Genomic DNA, 21,932 nt, shown 5'->3' with positions numbered 1-21,932 from the left:
TGGTCTGTTGACGTCGCATAAGGTCAATCACGGGAAACCATTGCGTACATTTTTGCACAGGATTTCAACAACAGAAAACGTGCCCAATAACTGGCATCGCGCATATTTTCTGCAAAATTATCTTAAGAAACTGATAGCTCAATAGATTTAAAACAGGAAGATGCAAACGTCGCCGAAATCGGTCGAAAATAAGCGATCGTTTTCGGGTTCAGAAATAACATGATAATGCATTGGAAATGGAGAGATTTGGTATGATCGATTGCAGCGCCACGCGGCGGATAAATCGCGCCGGTTCCACATTACATGTATTGCGAATTCTTAAACACAAAGATACACAAAAACAGAACTTGAAGTTAAAGCTGTATACACCATTACATAATTCAATACCACAGCAATACACTCATGATTAAGATCCTACATGCACATGTTTAACTATAGGCAATTTATTCATGTCCCTAGAACAAATACACCTGTCAATACAAACTGGTTTATTTATACTTTGTTTCACCATGTTCATCATCTTTGCGTACTACATTTGAAGTGTCAGTTGCATGCTCCTCCCCTCGTCTGCATGTTGGCAAGTACTATATGAAAAGCCCTGAAGCTCAGGATGCATGTTATCTGATCAAATAAACATACTTAGTGTCAGAGTTCAATCCCCCAGCCCATCATGCTTTGGAACGATTGCAAAATTTGATTATGTTGACCACGATGCATGCGCTACCATGTGTTACCATGTGTCAAACTCGTTTCTTGAAAAGCATTCATTAGACTAGAGAATGTCGAGTACATAATATGACATAATGGGAGCTGCTTTTTACAATATAATACATTTTGATTTCTCATAAAATAACCATTAAACTACCCCATACCCAATGTGGAGACTATTGTGATTCAAAGTGACAATGAGCAATTTGGAAAGCACATATTTTACAAGAAATGTGCTTGAAAGGCAAAAACGACAATACAAGAAATGCACAAGTTTACAGAAGATATGAAATATTGAGGACCTCTACTAAAGTGTTGTCTACCTCCAAAAATGCACTGAATAATTATGCGGTTTACAACGGGAGCAAAAAATCACTCTCTAACATTAGAGGACTACCATCAAGAATTAATAAAAACTGGTCTTTATTGATTCTTGCCACCATGTACTCATCAAAATGTACCCCATTTTCTAAGGAAAAGTACATTTAGTATGGATAGGGATGAGAGCAAAGAGCATTGTATACATCAGTGACAAATTGACATGGGAAGTACTTTGTAAGTTCAGCCATGAGAAGTATCTAAAGGAATTGCACAGAAGCAAATACAGGGGGAGGGTTATGAGAAACTCGTCACCAAATCAAGAAAGCTTTCCAAAAATACACTCTTCATGAAAACTTTACTTACATGTATAGGAAAGTCTTGATTGTCATAATAAAATACACAATTTTCCATCTCAGAATGTTACTTTGAACATCAAACGAGACGTGCAAAAATACTTGTTTCCAGGTATTGAATTGTCAAGATTCCTCCTCATTCATTAAGAATTAACTTCAAATGGCAGTGGAGTGCAAAAATATAGATCAACAATGTACACTTTCCCAAATGCCAAATGTTATTGCTTTGAAGGGTAATGACTCTACCAGTAGACAGTCAAGTACTCCAGTTATTCTGGTTGTAACAAAAGAAAGACTTCTTAAAGCTTGTTTCTTGATGTATGATTTACATCTCCTCTATGATACAAGGCAACAAATCCACTTCAATAACACCAATCATACTGACAGAAAGAATCATGAATGGCACATGAACATCTATACAGAACCTTTAAGTCTTCTTTCCTATTGAAAGAACAGGCATTAGGACCAGGATTTTCACAACATCAAAAATTAAATTTGAAAAAAATCACACATGTAAAAGTTATGGGTTAAATATTTTTCGTAATGGACACTAGAGACTACATGGTACAGAAAGCCTCCAGTACATGACTCAGCCACAAACTCATTTCAGTATGGACTGCCATAATAGTATCTATTTTTAATAACAGTAATCTCTTATCGTTATTTTATGCACACATAGCGTGTCATTGGATACAGCCGGTTGGTAGAACTTGCAAAAAATCAATATGGCTACATGGAGTGTCGTTGCAGGGTACTAGAAAGTGAATAAACATAAAACATCAAGATTATAAGAGAAAATCAATGACCAAGGGCGAACATTACCGGTATACATCAAGGAATTGAAGAGAAAATGCATACAAATACAAGCATTAAGGACCTCACCCAAGAGATGTTTGGCGAGACGACCAATACTGGCATTGAGGTATCAATATGTACGACAAAACAATTAACTTTCATTCTGACTACTTTTTGACCACTTCCATATGTCTCACCAACCCAATTGGTTATGGTAACCTAGCCACAACTGCTGCAGTAAAAAAGTGGGCGCATAGTACATTATACATGTACACTGTATTAACTGTGGCTCATTGAAAGAATTAGACAGACACGTTACACACCCAGTTACCTTTTCTGATACAACTTCCATAATCAATGACTACAATTATCAGAACAGTTTCAAATGAACTTAAGAGACGGCTGCAGGTATGGCAGTTGGTACACAGAAGGCAGCAGTAATTACTGAAGCTACGTAATATCATACATTGTACATATACACTGTGTTCATGTAATATACCAGAGTACTCAAAACTTCTGCAATTGTGATTGTGACTTAGAATATATCTTTTAGAACTGACTTGACAAAAACATATTAATACCCAGCAATGCCAAGTATAAGATGTACTATTAGACACTTGTCCTCACTCAAATATATTAGCTACATGTACAAGACACTACCCCTCACACGGATATCATTCAAGGGGACTTATCCTCACTTGAGATCGAATACAAATGAAACTAACTACTCTTCATCTTCACTTCTCCGTTGGCACTTCGGAAATCCCCATCATCTATTGGGATATCGACGATCGGTTCCCATCGCAGCTTCAGGGTGTAGTGAATTAAAATCTTCTCCAAACCTATTGTTCCTAAATACCACATTGGAGCATACTCTAATGTTATCAGTCCCATGAAATCACCATGGAAAGAGGAGTAGTCCCAAGGACAGGCATTGAATTGTCGCAGAATAAACCCTGTAGAAAACTCCCAGCTGTAGGTCCACAAGACGTAGATCAGACCTCTCAATAGTAATGGCACTCCCCGATCTTTAAATTTAATGCTCATTTGTTCAATAACTAGGGTTGAAATACCATAGATAGGCAACGACCATACACTGCTTACTCCGGGAAACTTCCAATTGATATTGACAACAAATTCCCATGCTGCTGTGAACATGATTTCTGACACATAGCCATGGATGGCATAAATGTAAAGTCTTGAAAGAACTGAAAGAGGCTGTCCTGCGGCAGTCATTGTGGAAGCTCTCAATTGGGGACCCTCAACACAGTACTGATCAACACAAACACTCAATGACTCTTAATTTTTTCTTAGCGTTGAATCCGTCAACTACTGGCACTTCCAAGATCATTCAGATCTCAATCCTTGTTGTGGCCTGAAATATAGGAAGAGAGCATATTTGATTGAGACATCTGGAGACCGTAGGCTACAGTATACAATCACTATAATCAGGGCTCAGCCCACTCCATTAATAACCCACCTTTACTATACCACTATAGCAGTGTATGACGGCAACTCCATTGCTTTTGTGATCACTCTCCCCCCTTTTCTAACCTGGTAAATCTTATTCTTATCTCCCATTCCCTCAGTTCAGTTCATGGATCAATGCATTACCATGTATTGTAATTGTATGTGTACTGGGGTGTCACTGATGTGAAAAAAAGATGAAAGAAATTTCCGTTGGGATCGGGTAAATCAACTATGTAGCCATTCCGAGGCGGTGTTTCTTTTTTCACTATGTACTAGCAAACACATGAACGATACAAAAAAGATATACATACACCAAAACACCCAAAAATCGACAAAATATCGATATAAAAATTGTGAATTCAGGCAAAAATCAGCTGATGTTTTCTTCATGGCCTGTACCAATTCCGTCTCCGCCGCCAAGTCCTCTTGAATGCCGTTCGTGTCTCTGCACTTCGCACCTCCTTGTTCCCCCACCCCCAGGACCCATCTGGACTCTTTTGGTGTGAGGGGGGGGGGTGTGGGTGCGAAAAGAGGCCATGATCACCCTGACCTGCAGAGTCCCTTTATAAGTGAAAGAAGCATCCTTCGTAACAAGAACTCTCTTGATTTGGATGAAGTAGTCTGGCACCAATGGAAATCAAAGATTCCAAATGAGGATACCCAAGGTCACAACAAGGGATTGCAGAAAAGAAGACAACCTAGCAGCAGGTAACCTGAGCGAGTTACACTCCGGATGCAGTGGACCGACCTCGTCCTGTCGCCAGGGAAGACAGTAGGATGACACGATGGACAGTTTAAGAGTCTAGAGCCAGTAGGATCAAGCTCACACGACAGAATCTCAACTATTAGAATGAAATGGCCAGGGCCATTGTGCTCACCTCATGTGGAGGAAAGATGGATAAAGAGCATGGTCTTGTGTCATGTAGTGTTAGGTTTGATGTAGGTCCAAGCAATTACAATTTCCCCAAAATGGCCAATTTACAGTGCATTCGACCTCTGTGACCTTGAAAAGTAGGTCAAATCAAAGAAGACCCGGGTGACACATTGAATGGTTGTTAGAATTAGATGTACCTATGATATAAAATTGGTGCCAATCGGGCAAGTCATTACTAGGAATAATGGCATTTTGAAGAATTTAGGATTTGGCCCCCTCCCTGGAGGCCAAACGGCAAATCAGATCGCACCAAACTTCGGTACCTGAGATCACCTGACCAAGGGGTACATGTGTACTTAATTTGTGATCAATAGTCATTGCAGTTAAGAAACGTGCCATTGTTACGGCCTGACGCCAAATTTACGCCATTTGACCTCTGTGACCTTGACAAGAAGGTCAAATTAAAAACCTGTGTGACATATACTGTATGGTGGTTAGATGTACCCATGATATCAAATTGGTGGCAATCGGGCAAGAAGTTAAGGAATAATCACATTTTTAAGGTTTTGGGATTTTGCCCCCTGGTGGTCAAGTGGTGGATCATATTGGACCAAACTTCGGTCCCTGAGATCAGCTGACTAAGGGGTAAATGTGTACCAAATTTGGTATCAATAGTCATTGCAGTTTAGAAACGTGCCATCGTTACATCCTAACGGCCAATTTACACCATTTGACCTCTGTGACCTTGAAAAGGAGGTCAAATCAAAAACCCGGAGGATATATGATGCACCTTTGCTAGAAGTACCTACCATATTTTTTTCAAAATTTCCCGACTACTATTGAGGGAGATATTGCATATTTTCACTTTTAACGTTTGGCCCCCTGGTGGCCAAACCATGAAACGAATCGGACCGAAACTTGGTCTCCCAGGTGTCATTACATAAGGGTACATGTGTACCAAGTTTCAACTCAATAGCTCTAACAGTTACGAAACGTGCCCTGCTAACGGACGACGGACGACGACGACGACGACGACGACGCCGACGACGACGACGACGACGACGACGACGACGACGACGACGACGACGACGGACGACGGACGCCACGGTATGGGATAAGCTCACCTCTGCTAAGAGGTGAGCTAAAAATACAAGTAATGTGTGAATAATATATATCATTTATTTCTTAACTCTTTCTTTCCAGTGATATAAGTAAACACCTAACTCTAATGGAAAGCACAAATATAACAGTGATACAAACAGAAAGTAAAGAAGTAGAAAGTAGAAGGTGGGCAAATTCATGAAAGAAAAGTATAAAAGTATTCGAGATAGTCATGATAAAACTTTCAGTTTTAGAAAAAGCTAGCATGAGAAGGACACCAATGGTTGTGATTGTACAAATAATAAGATAAAACAAAAATTTTAAGATTTTTAGAAAGAATAAACTACAAAACCAATAAACAAGACTATCAAAGTAGAATAACAATTAGATGAAATACATACATAATATGAAAATACAGGATAGATTGCACCAAGCACCTCTTCGCTAACATTAAAAGTGTGGCCTCAATTATGTCCAACCACCAACTGACATCTTTGACACTCTCCTCTCGGTCACACTTGAATGGTTAGGTCTGCAGTAGCAAATGTTTTAAGGAGGAGTCTATCACAGATTAAAGAATGGGATATGATCAAGATTCCCACTAAAACTTCTCCAGCATTTACTACATCATTCCACCTCCTCTGCGCATTTGACTATCGAATTCCTCTGCTGTGAATGTCCCTTCCAATGTTTCAAAGTTCTCATTAAAAACAGAATAGGCACTTGGTCCATTTCTTGGTCCTGTCCTCAGGCTTGCATAGATCACATATAGTAGTGAGGTCACAAAGTAGACAGCTCCAAATTCAAGTTCGATGAAAAGGCACCAGAGGACGAGCCATAGAATGACCTTTAGAATCAAAGATGTGTACGGATATGTTGCTATTCTAGAAAGGTAGTAGTTTCCTGCTACAAATGTAACAAACCAAGATGGCTTATATTCTTTATGCTGCTGCTGCTGTAATGAAAAAAGCATAAGTTTCAGTCGTTCATTTCATTTATGACATACAAGCTGAAGTAAATACACTGCAAATAAAACCACATTGTATAAGTTTTCTTTATTCCAGCAACAGACTAAGTAGACAATCCTCGCATTATTCTGGCAGCAATGACAAAATTGAGGAACATGTTCACCACAGTAATGGACAATTTCGCACATCCTGCCGGAATAATAAGATTTTATTTTGGTTAGCAAACATAGATGTTGTGCTAAAATAGAACCCAATAATGGGCTGAACAAAAGACCAAGTAGTCTAGAAAGTCAAAACAACCTTGGTCAGTACTTTTACTTGATGTGTAGCCGTAGTGGTCGGTCGTAGGCGTAGGCCTATACGGCACGCAGCCAGGCCTAAAGGCGCTGAGAATGTATTATAAGACCCCCTTTAGGAGGGGCTCTTAAGATACACGTGTGTGCGGGAGTATATAATGTAAATGAAGTGAAATAAAGAGAGTAAATATTGTATATCCAACAAACAATTTTTTTTGGTTTTTCAAAATGGCGCTGAATAAATAAATCAGACCAGTTGTAGCGCTGAATTATAAATCAGAAGGTTGTAACAGGTTACGAGAACATCCAATTTAAATCTTCATGGGAATTCGCTACATATGCCTAAGAAATTGGCCAATTATATTGATATTTTTATTAGAGAAATATCCGTCATAAATAATGACAGAAAAGGTGGTTTTATATCAATTTTGTGTCGACATGGTCGAGGTCACGTGACATAAACAAAACAATCGCACACACCCGTCCAAAAAAGGCACTTAAAGAAAAACAAATACGTTTTCCCTGCTTAAAACCACACTGACGACTAAGTTATATTGGTCTACTGCCCAAATCTGAAGTATCAAATTGAATCACAAACAAGAACTAGCTCTATTCAGCTATAGTTGCGTGAAAAATTCGGGTGAGCGGCGTACATTCTGCACCCTAGCGGCCAATAATTAAACTACTTTCAGCCGGCTGCTCCGGTCTCGTTAGGGAGTTTTTCCCAAATGTACACGATGATGACGTGCCCCATTAACAGGACGTAACATCTATTTTAAGATGCGTTTCCAAAGTGAATGCATGAGGACAATCCATTTAAGTGTCGTATATCACTGGAAACGCCCGATTCCCGTGAATAAGGACAATCACAATGTATTACATTACCAAAACAAAAATGTGTCGGAAGGAACTATATGGATGGTCCCATCGCAACCCCCCCTCCAGCAGTATGACACAGAAGGGCTAGTTGACTGTCCCCCGGGGGGGGGGGGGTTTGGGGGGAGCTTCCCCCCAACGCACTGGTAAAAACCTATGTCGACGGAGGGGGGTTTGGGGGGTGTCCCCCCATTGTAACAGCTGTAGTTGTTAGAGCTTGCACTTAACATATGCTCGTAGGGGGGTTCGGGGGAGCTCCCCCGACCTAAAGGGGGGCTCACTAAGTCCTTGACTTTACATATTATGGGCATGAACACAAGTTAGGGTAAACATTAACATGCCTTTCTCTCCAAATTTGAATCAACATGAGATTCTGCAGTGTCACCAGTTTTACCATCCACAGTATAGTGTTGAGTCCTAGGAGAATTTTCATCATGTTGATGATGTTCTTCAACTTGAACTTCCTCTTTTTTTACTTTTTGGTTATTTTGGGAGATTCTCCTTAGAATATTGAAGCTCCCCAGTCCTAAACCACCACTAGAATGGTTCGAAGATCTCTCGCTTGCTTTCTTTGCTCTGTACTCAGCAAGCTGGGCCTCAACAGAACCCATATTTGGGTACAAATTGAGTTTTAGCACCAGATTTCACAAAAAAATTGCCATTTCTGCTTTGTAAGAATTGTACCATAGCAGCGGTATCAAAACTAACTCCACTCTTAAAACAGAACTGCATGTAATATAACGTTTTCTTTTAATTTAACTACTCAAACAATTTGAATAAATTTAACTTACCTTATATTCATGTTCGAACAAATTCAAATTTATATTTAGAAACAATTTTATTACAGAATTAAAGAATAACGCAGATGGAGTGCCAGCGATTTTATCTTCGGAAAACAGAAGAGTTCCGAAATGGAGCTAGAAAACAGGAAGAGGGAGGTAAAAGTCGCTTTTTATTCACCATTTTCATATATTTTAGAACATAATTTAATCTTACTTGTTGTTGGTGATTATGAGGTTATTGTTTATGTCCATGAATCTATTCTTAGAACTGTCAATTTAAGTAAAAATCAAGAGACAAAAATGGCAAAATCTGACATAAAAAATTAAAATGTACGTTCGATGTACAGCATTAGCATACTATACATAGATCATAACTTATCTTACAATGCATAATATGTAATCTCTAATGCTTTTCTGATGATATATCACTTGTAATGTAATGCGGATGCGTGATCCACTACCTGTCACATTTCCATCATGTTCTAGTGAAGCCCCAGTTACGTACGTTCGGGCTGTCGTGACAATACTGACAGTGACAATTTGTCGCGACATTCCAACCCGAGAAAAGGTTGCATTTTTTAAAGACGCAGCATCACTCAGCAACACTAAGACTAAGATTAAAGAGAACGTCTTTCGATAGGAATGAAGAATAACTGAAGGAATCAAGACCTTAGTTTTAAAGTCCTGTAGATGGAGACTACTCATCCACTATTCAGATCAAGATAATAGTAATACATGTAAGGGAACCTTCTTCCATGTGGCCAGTCTGTCAGTGTGCTCCAAGAGAGGGCAAATGATAGACAAAATCTGGCACAGCCAGAAGTTTTGTTTGGAATCCGAGTTTGGTGATTCGAAAAGTCAGTGCAAAGCTTACCTGGTTGTTGACCTTGTAGTTTTGTGGGCCAAGGTCTATGACTTGATATTCACAAACATGGGGCATCATCCATCTTTCAAATGATCTGTTTAAAGTTGATGAAATGTCTTCATGCCTTGAACGAGCTTCCTAATTGAGAGCTGAAAAGGGCCAAAATCACACAATCCTGCCCACTCAAAATTCAAATTACATTCAAGAGCACTCTCCTCGTTGAACCAAACCAACAACTGTTTATCAAAGTTAAATGCTATTTTATCACCTTTTCCTATCAATTCAAATGCCAGTGGAACAGTTGTTCTTTGTATTAAGACAGAGCAATGCAGATGTTACAGACCTGACCAGCTGGTCAATATGAAATGCTTTTGAAATGTCACACCTGGTTTAAATGTCTTCTATTCCAGTTCCTTGTTTGTTTGTGAACTGAATAAAACTTAAATGCTATAATACATGTAGTATGTCCCCATGGACAGTCATTGGTTTCATGCGATTATTATCATTTTTGTCATCTTTCATTGCTCTCTTTTTCCATCATCCTAATAAGAACAACGGAATGTCTGATGATACTTACAAATGCCTGTCAGTGTGATATCCCGATTGTAGTGGGTAATGTTATTCACACTTGCGACAGCCGGTGTCTGAACTGAAATGGCCCTCAAGCATATTTAAGCATGTTTTGTGTGTTGCACCTTTTGCTATGCAAATTCCTGATTAGGCTGATAGACCAAAGGGCGTGATCATTCCAATCGGAGATGGTGTGCATGATGTTTCTACATTCAGGGATTTGCAAGTTGAGATCATGATTTGACATAACTTGCTCCTACGCCTGTGAACAAATAGAAAAAGGACCCGGCCACAAATTGACAAAGGATTTTGAGTCAGTTTTTCCGAACTGTGCATCTGAGGTTGACAGGAATGTGCCACTGAGGAGTTTACATTTTGTCTTATTCTTCAAGTTGTCAGGCTGGGTACTGTCAGGCATCAGGACTAGGGAGTTTGTTACTCATCATTATTGCATCTTCAAATCATGATCTGCTCGAAAAAAAAGTCTTTTAGAGTCGAGCCTCTCCCTCTGGTACATGTATCTCCGGCTCCAAATCCATGTTCTTCGTCTGCAGCACCAGATGGGGTAAGATTTCTCAAATTTGATTGGTTAAAAATTGTATACAAAAGAATAAAGTCAAAATTGGAGAATTCATTAACTCCTGCTTTTGATAGAAAATGATTTTCACTATTCAGGGAATGCATTGATTGATTTAAAGATGGATGTCTGTTAACCCATTGTTCTCAAACTGGTCACCAGTATGCTTTTTAATGCGTCTTTCAAATATTTTGGTGGAAATCTGATTAGAGATGATCTTGGCGAGCTGTTGTTTTGTTTACTTTGGTATTTATTGAGTGACATAGGCGTACTTGTTTGCCTTCAAGGGTTTTACTTAATAGTAGGCTTACGTGTTCCAGGCAATTTATTTACGTTTTGTGCAAGTCCTAATGTGCAATGAGTGTACTCGTGTGTAGAAAATTCTTGGAAAATGTCAGACGGTAACAAAGTACTTAGAATATCCTTCAGAATGCAATAACACAGGTCGAGGAGTCCGTTTAACCACCACCTAATATATATATATATCTTTAAAGAATAACCCAATTTCTCTCATGGAAGTCACCAAATCCCTTCTGGTAGGTTCATGTCTTGTCCCCATCTGTTCTTATCCAAAGAAAATGTTTTTTGATTCAGTCGCAGTTTTTGCCATTATGGCCTAGCGAATTTGGCTGAAGACTTGTTTTGCAGTTCTGGTTACATCTAATGTATCCAACTCTGTTATTGGTTTGACTGTCTGTTCAGTTTCTTGTCTACTGATATATTGGTTACAACCAAGTTCTCCAACTTATTCAGGATTCTTCGTTTTCTGTTGTAGGAGTTGGACTATCCTCCGGACCACGCTGACCTGGCAGAACCTCAAAATGTGGACCTTGCATGCAGCCAGGATACAGATATGTTGATGGGTAAGTCTCTTGGAAACACGACGGTAAACAGAGGAACCTCCCATGGTCAATCAGTCTTTTGAATTTTCCCTTGCTTTTTAGCTCACCTCTTAGCAGAGGTGAGCTTATCCCATACCGTGGCGTCCGTCGTCCGTCGTCGTCGTCGTCGTCGTCGTCGTCGTCGTCGTCGTCGTCGTCGTCGTCGTCGTCGTCGTCGTCGTCGTCGTCGTCGTCGTCCGTCGTCCGTTAGCAGGGCACGTTTCGTAACTGTTAGAGCTATTGAGTTGAAACTTGGTACACATTTACCCTTATGTAATGACACCTGGGAGACCAAGTTTCGGTCCGATTCGTTTCATGGTTTGGCCACCAGGGGGCCAAACATTAAAAGTGAAAATATGCAATATCTCCCTTAATAGTAGTCGGGAAATTGTGAAAAAAATATGGTAGGTATTTCTAGCAAAGGTGCATCATATATCCTCCGGGTTTTTGATTTGACCTCCTTTTCAAGGTCACAGAGGTCAAATGGTGTAAATTGGCCGTTAGGATGTAACGATGGCACGTTTCTAAACTGCAATGACTATTGATACCAAATTTGGTACACATTTACCCCTTAGTCAGGTGATCTCAGGGACCGAAGTTTGGTCCAATATGATTCACCACTTGACCACCAGGGGGCAAAATCCAAAAACCTTAAAAATGTGATTATTCCTTAACTTCTTGCCCGATTGCCACCAATTTGATATCATGGGTACGTCTAACCACCATACAGTATATGTCACACAGGTTTTTAATTTGACCTTCTTGTCAAGGTCACAGAGGTCAAATGACGTAAATTCGCCGTCAGGACGTAACTATGGCACGTTTCTTAACTGCAATGACTATTGATCACAAATTAAGTACACATGTACCCCTTGGTCAGGTGATCTCAGGTACCGAAGTTTGGTGCCATCTGATTTGCCGTTTGGCCTCCAGGGAGGGGGCCAAATCCTAAATTCATCAAAATGCCATTATTCCTAGTAATGACTTGCCCGATTGGCACCAATTTTATATCATAGGTACATCTAATTCTAACAACCATTCAATGTATCACCCGGGTCTTCTTTGATTTGACCTACTTTTCAAGGTCACAGAGGTCGAATGTACTGTAAATTGGCCATTTTGGGGAAATTGTAATTGCTTGGACCTACATCAAACCTAACACTACATGACACAATACCATGCTCTTTATCCATCTTTCCTCCACATGAGGTGAGCACAATGGCCCTGGCCATTTCATAATTTGAATATGTTATCTGTCATCCCCCTGTGTGGGCAGTGGTTGGTAAGACTGTAATACATCAGATGTAGAGGGAACTATTCAATTGTAAAACAAACAAACCTCAAAACCATTTCGAGAAAACTGACGCAGACATAAGTTTGTTCACTTTACACTCAAGTGCAATGAATCAGTCACTCTTATCGAGTTGTTGACATACCCGATTGTCCTGTCCTTACAAATTTCAATAGATACCAAACAATGTCCGTTTTTGACAGCAATTTCCTTTAGAGGAGCCTCACTTGTTTGACATGTTTGATATCCCGAAATGTGATGACATCATCGCTTTGAATATCTTCCACGATTTTCTGGTCAAAATATAGTTTTTTGTCAATCTTTCAGCATCCACTGCCACAGCAATGATGAGAGGTCGATGTAAGTGTGCCCTCAATTTCTCTTGCTTTCTTGTTAAAATCTTCACACAAAGTGTTTTTGCTGTGTACACCAGACTCACACTGCCAAGATTGTGATCTCAATACTGTCCTGAAGAACCAGCTTCGTAATAAGACCGGCAAAGATGTTTTTGCAGTATCAGGGATCCCACGCACAGATTTATAATCTCCTCTACTTGCTCTTGAAAATCCACTGAACCCTCTCCCTTCTATGAGATAAGGAGTATGAAGATTCCCAAGGAGTTACACATACTATGATAATATCATAATAGTTATGGTCTTTTCCAGCTTTAGAGATGTGCATCTACCTGATGGACAAGACAGGGTTGCAATTTGTGGTTGAAGATGGCAGACGTTCGAAGGCTGAGGAGCTGCAAGAAATGGTCATACAGGACATTGGCATATCCGAGGAGGCGAGAGAAATCTTCTCGTTGTGGCTTATGTCACCTTTGTTAGGTTTGTACAGTCTAGAGTCTGTTGTTTTGATCCTTAGATGTGCCCAGTAATTTATTCTTTGAAAACAGAAATTCAGGGCAAAATGTTGCTAGGCCTGTTTGCTCATTCCGCATTAGCAATAAAATTGATGTTAAGCCCTAATGCTACATTTACTGAAGAAAACAATGCCTAGTTGAGCTAACACTGGGGTTAGTCTCTAACTCTGATCGAGCAACTAGGCCCTGCCCCTTAGTTATAAGGCGACTGAACCAACTGGACACGCTTCGGTGGATGCTTTCAGGATCCCTTTAAACGAAAAAAAATATTTTTCAGAGATCCAGCTGAAGCCCCATCACTGTCCATTCAAGATCACATGTCAGTGGGACGAGCTTCTCATGAAATTCACCAATGCAACTGAAGAGCAGGTAGAGAGAGATGAGCCCATCTTGATGTTGAGGAGGCAGGTTTTCGTGCCGAGAGAAAGAGAAAAATATGTATGTTTCTTTCACTATTTCTCAAACCTTTATGGTTACCTTAAGATTCTTGATCTCAGCTGGGATTGCCATTACAAATACAATTAATTGCCGATTATAGTTTTAGAGGAAATCATCCAAAGGGCTCCATCGTTTTAAGGGATTGTCCAACTTGCAACCTTCATCGGTGGGTATTTGACTTCTCACATCAAGAATTGCAAACTGAATTAGAGTCGTTTCCATACTTTTCATTGACCTACACACAAAATAAATGACCTACATAAAACTTTGTTTTTATTTTTCTAGATTTCAGACCCGGAGATTGTGCGTCTGCTTTATTCTGAAGCATGTACGAATATCGTTGAGGGACGATATCCCGTGGAACCGAGAGACTACCACAGGTTTGCAGGAATGCAGGCTTGTATACAGTTCGGAATGTACAATCAAGCTGTGCATACAACAAAGTTTTATAAGTGAGTCAAAAGTGTTTGTTTTTTAGTAATCAGGTGTTTAGGGTGTTCAGACTACAGCAATATTGAAGGATGTGGGTCTGAGGTACTTGTCCTTAATCAACCAGTCGTTTTGGCCTGTTCAGAGCAGCATATGATAGAATCGAGAACCATCCCCCATCAAGCAGTGTTTTCATATGAGTTCCACTATTCAAGTTGAATTTTATTTTCAGAGACAATGTGGAAGACTTCTATCCCGACCATGTGTGTAAAAAGTCTTGGTCCATTCCCGGGATGAGACACAAACGATCGACAGTCGAGGCATGGGCACATGAACACCGCGAAATATCTATGGCATATACTGGTGAAAGACCAGAAGAAAAACAAGCGATACGACTCATGTACCTGCAGGACTGTCAGAAATTACCATATTATGGGTATGATGATTATTTTGGTGTATTAGCTTGCTTGTAATCGTCTCGTACTGATATGCTGGTGTGTCAGGTCTTTAGTGATTCCTTCAGCTCAAATGTCCTTCAGTTCCTTTATAAATTCACCAAATATTTTGTCTTGGATAGTCAACACTCCATTCTGTATTCTTCAATTCTTATTTACAAAGTAATAAAAAACGTTTTTCAGAGGTGCCATATTCCACGGCCAAGTCGAGAAGCCGTCTGGTGCATTAGGAAAGGTCACGGGATCACATGACTTACATGTGAATGTTGCAATAAACAGAGACGGAGTTTTTGTAATCGACAAAGAAAAAGTGGTAAGTTTAGTGGTCAAATGGGTTCCTTTGTAAATGACATCATAGACTTGATCAGTCAGGAACAGTATTTGAAACACATGGATGATTTGTCATCAGCATGTCATTGTCAAAAAGTAATCAAAGTCTAACGCTTCATTGCATCAATATTGTATGACCTCATGTCTTGACATCTATCCTGAAACCTTATCACAAATATCTTGTCACTCCTATGAGCATATTGGTGCTTCAGGAAATTCACTGAGTTTTGGATGGCTTAAGAAGTGAACCTATCAGAAGAGACCTGCTTTGATGAATATCCTTGAAGTGAACTTATCAGTTTTACAGAGTCTTGATTGTCCTGAAACTTCAATTGTGATCTTTTTCAGACCTCACTGCTTGGTTTGCTCTATAAAGACTTATCATGGGACTATGCAGAACCAGAAGATGCAACGAACAGGGATCGTCTGCCGTGTTTATTCCTACAGTTCAAAGGCGACGAGCCGGCAGATGAGAAAGCGTCGCTTGTTTTACAAGTCTTCTCGCGTCAGGTACGACCAAACTGGCATTCGTTTAGGATGGAAGTTCAAGTCAACAGAGCAATCTCCGGGCCCTCCTGAAAGTGTAATGATAAATAGCAAAGGCTGTGTTTGAGGGGAGTTGAGTGCATAAAATGGTTGCTGTCAGCCCTATAAACCTAAGGTGTACTCACTGTGTGAAGAATTTAGAACTTATGACACTAAGCACTGTCAGGGGCCCTGAATATTTTTCATAACCATTATTTGACAACAGCCAGAATTAAATTAGGCAGCTTATTACGTAGCTGTTGTTAAACTTGGCAGTATTTTGTTTTGGGTATCCCTCTTAACCTAACAGCTTCTCTGACGTGCCTAACCGATCGTCAGGTATATTCTATTTCAGTTGTGGAAAGTCATTCAGTGATACGCCCTGGCCTTATAAAAATCTTGCTAATTTTCTCCTCTCTTCCACTAGGCTGTGATGATGGATGCATTGATTGAAGCATGTGTAAGGGCTATTATGGAGCAACAGCAGCGGGAGGCTGGCAGCAGAGATCATGTGGATGGTCCGGCGTCTGCTGCACCTCTTCAGGGTAAATACAGAAAAGCTATTGGGATTTTGAGTCGAAGATTTCGAGGAGACCTTTGGTTCAAGTGATAATTGTTGTGAAATACACATGGACTGGGTCTCAATATGCTTCTTAGTGTACAAAAAGCAGCATTCACGAAAAAAGTAGTAATAGTGCTAAAAGCTGACTAAAGTAGGTTACCTGAGTTTCACCATGTGTGTTTGCACTTGTTTATAGAGACACATTCATTGAACTTTGGCTGTATTAGCTGCACTCATAGTTATGATTCCATCCACACGGTCATATTTACACTGTGATCACTTGCCTACACAGATAGTGCACATAACCCAACAACCTTGCTAACTGTAGTCAGATACACGAGTCTTTGTTTCCTGAAATCGTGACTGTTCCATAATGTTGTAACTCTATTGTAAACATTCTTGTATATTAACTATCATTTTGTCCTTTGTCGCTTTCTCAACTTGATCCATGTTATCATTTGTAACAAAGTGAAATATTTCTCCTTGCTTTATTCCTGTAAATAACCACCGTCGCTATTTTTGATTTTGGTTTCTTAACCTGACCAAACCTGATAGATAAATTCCAAATTTGATATAAAGTCATGTAGTTTTTTGACGATATTAAGAAGTTTGACCGAGCTCAACTCTTCTGACATTAGATTATGAGGAGCTATTTGGAATTTATCTACAGCTGCATTAAAACGATTTGAATAATTTCGTCACCACTTTTGTTAATTTAGCTCACCCGTTTTACCCTGCACTTGTTACAGCCCCATTCAGGTCATTCGTACGACTCGGATCATTTTTTAGCAAAAACGTGGGCTCAGACCCAGAAGAGTGAGTTATTGATAAACACCCTATATGCATCACAGTCCTTCACCTTCCTTCCTAACTCTGGGGTAGAGCGGTCAGGAAACTCTCTTGACCCAAATACCCAACCTGGCAGTGCCAAGGCTTTCTAACTGAAATGAAACTTGCAATTTGTAAACATTTTGAAGACTTGCCTCACATGGCTTGTGACGGCCGAGCTGCAGTCAGTCGTATGTGTAAGACCACATGCTAAAAACAATGATAGAAATCATAATATTGTGATTGGTCTCAACAACTGTCTATGTGACACAAGGTTTTGAATTGTATGAATGAGGGACTTGCTTTATCCAGATATGGCAAATCTCGCACAGTGTTGGTACAGTTTATATCAATGCCTTTACAGAAACCTTGGCACTTCTACCCATGCACATCATACCTTACTAACAACATCATGCAACATCATTTTTCCGTCCATATTTTCTTTTGGATTTGACATATTGTGCCTCTTATTTATTAAGTGCCCTATATCACACTTGTTTGCACAGTCTTCTTTACTGTGTTGCAGCCTGTAGTACTGAATTGCAGGTAAAGTCAGTGTGAGATTGTTTGATATTTTAAAAACGTTGATATAGAAGTGGCTAGATTTTTTTGCCGACAACTAATTTTTTTACCCTTGCTGTAATATGTGCATGTGGGCATGTGGTGATCATGAGCTTGTCTCTGCATAGACGTACCATATATTTTGCCAGTGCATAATTTTTCAGTTTGACTGAAATAAAAGTGTTTTAACTAAAAACGGGGCATGAGACTGACCTAGCGTGAGTAATGACCCCCAGAAAAGAGTATTTTACTTACAAGCGATTTATAAGCTATCTTTAAGTCATGCAGTGTGTGCATGCTGACGAAGTTCCTCCTGTTCTTTTTTAGTTGACATGATCTGTCTGTAGATTGCAGGAAATGTGCATGTGTATGCTTCTTTGCTTGAAATTGTGAATCTGACCTTCAATAAAGCATGTCTCTGTATAATCGTTTATACTCGTCATCATGTGATGCATGATAGTGGAAAAGTGTCTTCAGAGAATAATGCAAATTAACCAAAATATTGTCATGTTCGTTATGCAGTAGTTCTTTAAGACTTTCCACCAACTCCACAGTTGGCAGATTTTGTATCCAGTTTTGCATGTCCATCGACAAGTAACCTGGGTAACCAAAGAGTAACAAAGGTATACTTATTTATTTGCAAGCATATACAAAATTGGATACAGAATCTGAAAGTTTTGTTCTGCATTATGGCGACTGCAAGGCTGATTCAGTGTCCTCAAAGGAGTAGAGTATTGTCCACAATCTTTCTATCATTGCATTCTGAACCATTCCATTCCATTCAATCATTCCATTTCCATCTCTTCTTTTGCAGAGCAAATAGCGGCCAAACTGAAATCAAACACGAACACGTGCATGTCCAATAAACTCAAGCGGCTTTGCCTGTCTACAGTCAATGCTCAAGGTATGGCCCGAAAGTGGAGAAGCAAGGCACAGGCTTCCGTTTCTGTCGTGACGTAGACTTTAGAAAACTTTTCTGTTCAGGCTGCTCTTTCAAGGACTGAGGGTAATTCTTTGGTCGTGCGATGGAATTTTATGGCATTATTTGTCTTATAATGCGATTGGGTTTTTGTCTTGGTACTGAAGAAACTGCAAAATATCTTTGATAAAATGACCCATAACAGCTCAGCTAATTGAATCAATGCATTATTTCAAGTCCTTGAGTCACCCTCAGTCCTTGGTATTATCCATCCGTCTTCATGTAGCACCACAGTCACAAAACTTCCTTTGTATAAAACGGATTGAAAATGTAAATATTTCTATGTGTCCACTGAGCTTGTTCACCGTGGCAAATCACTATTTGTTAGTAATTGAAACAGACTGAATTAAATGTGCCAAAGTGTGTTCGTGGTGTTACATCTTAAGATCATTTCTGTTGTAAGCATATCATCTCTTCAAGGACTTCTGCTTAATTCATCATAGCGAATCATGTGTGCTGTTTTTCACCATCAGAAGAGAGAAGCTTGGGGCGGGAGAGAATTGGTAGATTTTGCCAGCTGGTGAAGTGACTGAAAATGGGGCCTGAGCTACATTTTGCTCATCAAACCGATGAGTAGAATACGCTGAAATATTCACCTTTGTCAAATCTGTCTTAAATTTTCAAGCAAAGGAAAAATTTGCAATATTGGGTTCAGGGTGTAATGTAAGAGGATTGGGGTTTTTGAAACAAATATTTGAAGTCCTTAAGGGTAAGAGAGTTCATCCTGTTTCATCTTCTGAAGTTTTCGCTTAATTTAGTCTTTCTTTGGCTTGCTTGGGACTTGCGGTTTATCATTACTTAAGTAATTGCTATGCACGACGTCATCATGAAAAATTTGAATTGGATGATCATTATGTGTTGTTGTCCTCCAAAATATACTCGGCAGATGTTGTTTGTAATGTATCATTTAGCAAATCCTATCACTTCATGTGAGTAGCCTAGACACTATAACATGGTTGTCTCTTGCTAGATATCATTTTAAGATAGGACCTAAAATAATTAGGTGCTCCACCTATTTGTTGTAACAGTATGTAAATGTGTCACAACTTCTGATTGTCAAAATCTTGATTTGAAATGCTGTGGGAAAATTGAAAAAGTACCTTGGACACTGCACGTCAAAACTTTCACTTCCCCAGAGAATCAGCACCACCTTTCGCAATCATCTGAACACCGATTCTGTTGTATGATTGAAGAAACGCAACTGAACTGAACTACTGACGCCTTCGCTGGATTCTGTTGTAATCGCCCTTTAGCTTGGCGCATCTTTCTTAGGTTAGAGTGATGGGTGTTGTGGCGATTTGTTTGTACTTTTATGCCGTCTTCTCTTGCTTACACTTTCTAGTTCAGATTACCATGACACTTGCAGTGATTTGCTGATTTCGACACCAGTGGTTTTCAACTTTGTTTGGATGTTGTCACACTTGGTATGGTACGGTTAGGATGCCACCTTTAGCGGATAGAAAGCCGCTGTTAACCCTTTTGCTGCATATGGATATAGGTCAGGTACAGAACACCACATATTTTTGGACACTTCCTTCAGGTGGATCCAAGCATACATTTTCAGAAAGTCAAAATGTTAAAAAGATGAGCTTACACCAAAGGTCCTTTCTCCCTGGGGTCTTAAAACACACCTGACCATGAATGGAGGGAGGTTTAAGTGAAATTGACCCAATGTTGCAGATGTATGCAATTGCAGCTAGTTCCGTGCAGCAAAGGGGTTAGGTGGAGGATGCAGGTAAGAATGTACGAGCAGGGTCGCACAGCCAGAGACAACAGATAAAACAATTACTTGTTTGCTGGTTTAATTGCAATCCAGTTGGTCCAATATATATCGTACCTTGCAACGATGATCGATTCTGGTCACTGGCACTTGCAGACAAATGCAGACAAAGCAATTTTCATCACCAGCAATAATTATTGTCACTGTTATAAAGATTGCCTGCATTTTGCTTCAGATCAGTGATTTATTAATAATGAGACCTATTGTGAAAGGAACACATTATAATAGATATATTCAGGATACTTTGGTCAGCAATGCCTTGCTCAATTTATATATTTTGTTATAAAATATATCCTTGCTTATTTTATTTAGAGACAGGCTTTCAGCCCTTATATTATTTGTAGGAATTGTCTTTCAAATCATGATTCGTTTTGATCCCACCGATATGATCACTGTTTGAATTTACATTGATCTCACATTAGTGTTTATGTAGTAATTCATCTTGTGTTGATCTTGTAAACATGTTGTATCTAAACCTTGTCACCCCAGCAGTAGTGTTCGATGCTTTGATTGAATTACGGTACAGTGGTGGTGCAGATGACATCATAAAAACAGCATTTTGGACATCAAATCACGTGGCTCACTTTGCCTGCAGGATCAAGCATAGGATTGACATTAAAATTAGGGGCCGAAATGATGTCATTGCAAAGCTTCCGTACACAACTTTGAATACAGGTGATCCAGTGTCAGCTTGGCTTGAGAATTGTCTTGCTGTTAAGCCTTAACAGTATATGTTGTTCTCTGATTGATCTAAAACTGATGCTGTTTTTGTATTTTCCATTTCCAGGAGATAGACTAAAGTAAACTGAATTCGCCAATGGATTCTAAGTATTTAATCTACTTGGCCTAGATATTGTACTTTAGCCAGAGTGTTCGTTATCTACCTCCATCATAGTGATAATGAAATATATCAGACGTTAGTCAAACTAATATCATGAAAATAGAATAGCTTGTAAAAGTAATTGATGTAATATAATTATAGATATGTGTGAAATGTTTACGAAATTGTTTGTTTAATGTACAGATTGCTTTATAAATTAATAAATGTTAAAAGAAGAAATCGGAAATTTGCATTTATAATTTATGAGGTTGTTGTGAATCCAAGGATAGACACATCAGATGATTCAAAAACTTGAACTGTCAGGAGATTAGTGGCATAAGGGTTAGTGGTTTGGGTGATACACTTATGATCAGGAGGTTGGGAGTTCAACTCTTGAAAGATCATCGCTGTTTCCATGCCCTTGAGCAAGACACCTGACCCTACATTTTTTCATCCTTTGATACTCGTAAAACCAGGGTTCCTTGTCTCTGCTACCCGCAGTTAGATGGTTGATGGTGCCTATACCATGACAAACAGAACACCCAATTCAAGTGGACAGTAACATGAGGCAATAATCCATGGGGCGCAATTTCCATAGGCAGAGACACTCGAGGAGAAGATGGCAAAAA

General features: G+C 39.5%; 2 protein-coding genes across 5 annotated transcripts; one reads left to right on the top strand and one right to left on the bottom strand.

Moving 5' to 3' along the window:
* Positions 1-5,131: 5,131 nt before the first annotated feature.
* LOC135484145 (uncharacterized) lies at positions 5,132-8,560 on the bottom strand. Of its 2 annotated transcripts, none has more exons than XM_064765307.1 (2): positions 8,104-8,560; positions 5,132-6,574 (listed from the first exon to the last, which is right to left on the bottom strand). In XM_064765307.1, the coding sequence occupies exons 1-2, from the start codon at positions 8,371-8,373 to the stop codon at positions 6,245-6,247; spliced, it is 600 nt and encodes a 199-aa protein (XP_064621377.1). In that variant the 5' UTR covers positions 8,374-8,560; the 3' UTR covers positions 5,132-6,244. The 2 variants fall into 2 exon arrangements, with proteins under 2 accessions (XP_064621377.1, XP_064621376.1); XM_064765306.1 differs by having other exon boundaries at positions 5,674-6,577.
* Positions 8,561-8,596: 36 nt separating this feature from the next.
* LOC135484143 (putative FERM domain-containing protein FRMD8P1) lies at positions 8,597-21,543 on the top strand. 3 transcript variants are annotated; one of them, XM_064765304.1, is made up of 12 exons: positions 8,597-8,700; positions 11,332-11,419; positions 13,056-13,088; positions 13,394-13,561; positions 13,874-14,034; positions 14,320-14,486; positions 14,696-14,899; positions 15,102-15,231; positions 15,597-15,758; positions 16,201-16,318; positions 18,539-18,628; positions 21,271-21,543. In XM_064765304.1, the coding sequence occupies exons 1-12, from the start codon at positions 8,674-8,676 to the stop codon at positions 21,285-21,287; spliced, it is 1,365 nt and encodes a 454-aa protein (XP_064621374.1). In that variant the 5' UTR covers positions 8,597-8,673; the 3' UTR covers positions 21,288-21,543. The 3 variants fall into 3 exon arrangements, with proteins under 3 accessions (XP_064621374.1, XP_064621373.1, XP_064621375.1); XM_064765303.1 differs by having other exon boundaries at positions 18,539-21,543; XM_064765305.1 differs by lacking the exons at positions 18,539-18,628; positions 21,271-21,543 and adding an exon at positions 17,085-18,531.
* The last annotated feature ends 389 nt before the right edge of the window (positions 21,544-21,932 follow it).

This window comes from Lineus longissimus, chromosome 3 (genome assembly GCF_910592395.1).
Source record: "Lineus longissimus chromosome 3, tnLinLong1.2, whole genome shotgun sequence".
Lineage (NCBI taxonomy): Eukaryota > Metazoa > Nemertea > Pilidiophora > Heteronemertea > Lineidae > Lineus > Lineus longissimus.
Note: the sequence above shows the minus strand (reverse complement) of the source record. Positions and strands in the feature narration are given on the sequence as shown.

What these genes read in the sequence shown, in the direction of transcription:
- LOC135484143 (XM_064765303.1), top strand. Translation starts at nt 8,674, where the DNA reads ATGGAGCTAGAAAACAGGAAGAGGGAG. An exon ending in TAGAAAACAGGAAGAGGGAG is followed by an intron (nt 8,701 to 11,331) that starts GTAAAAGTCGCT and finishes TTTCTGTTGTAG; the next exon opens with GAGTTGGACTATCCTCCGGA. An exon ending in GTCTGCTGCACCTCTTCAGG is followed by an intron (nt 16,319 to 18,538) that starts GTAAATACAGAA and finishes CTTCTTTTGCAG; the next exon opens with AGCAAATAGCGGCCAAACTG.
- LOC135484145 (XM_064765306.1), bottom strand. Translation starts at nt 8,373, where the DNA reads ATGGGTTCTGTTGAGGCCCAGCTTGCTGAGTACAGAGCAAAGAAAGCA. An exon ending in ATTCAAATTTGGAGAGAAAG is followed by an intron (nt 6,578 to 8,103) that starts GCATGTTAATGT and finishes TTTTCATTACAG; the next exon opens with CAGCAGCAGCATAAAGAATA.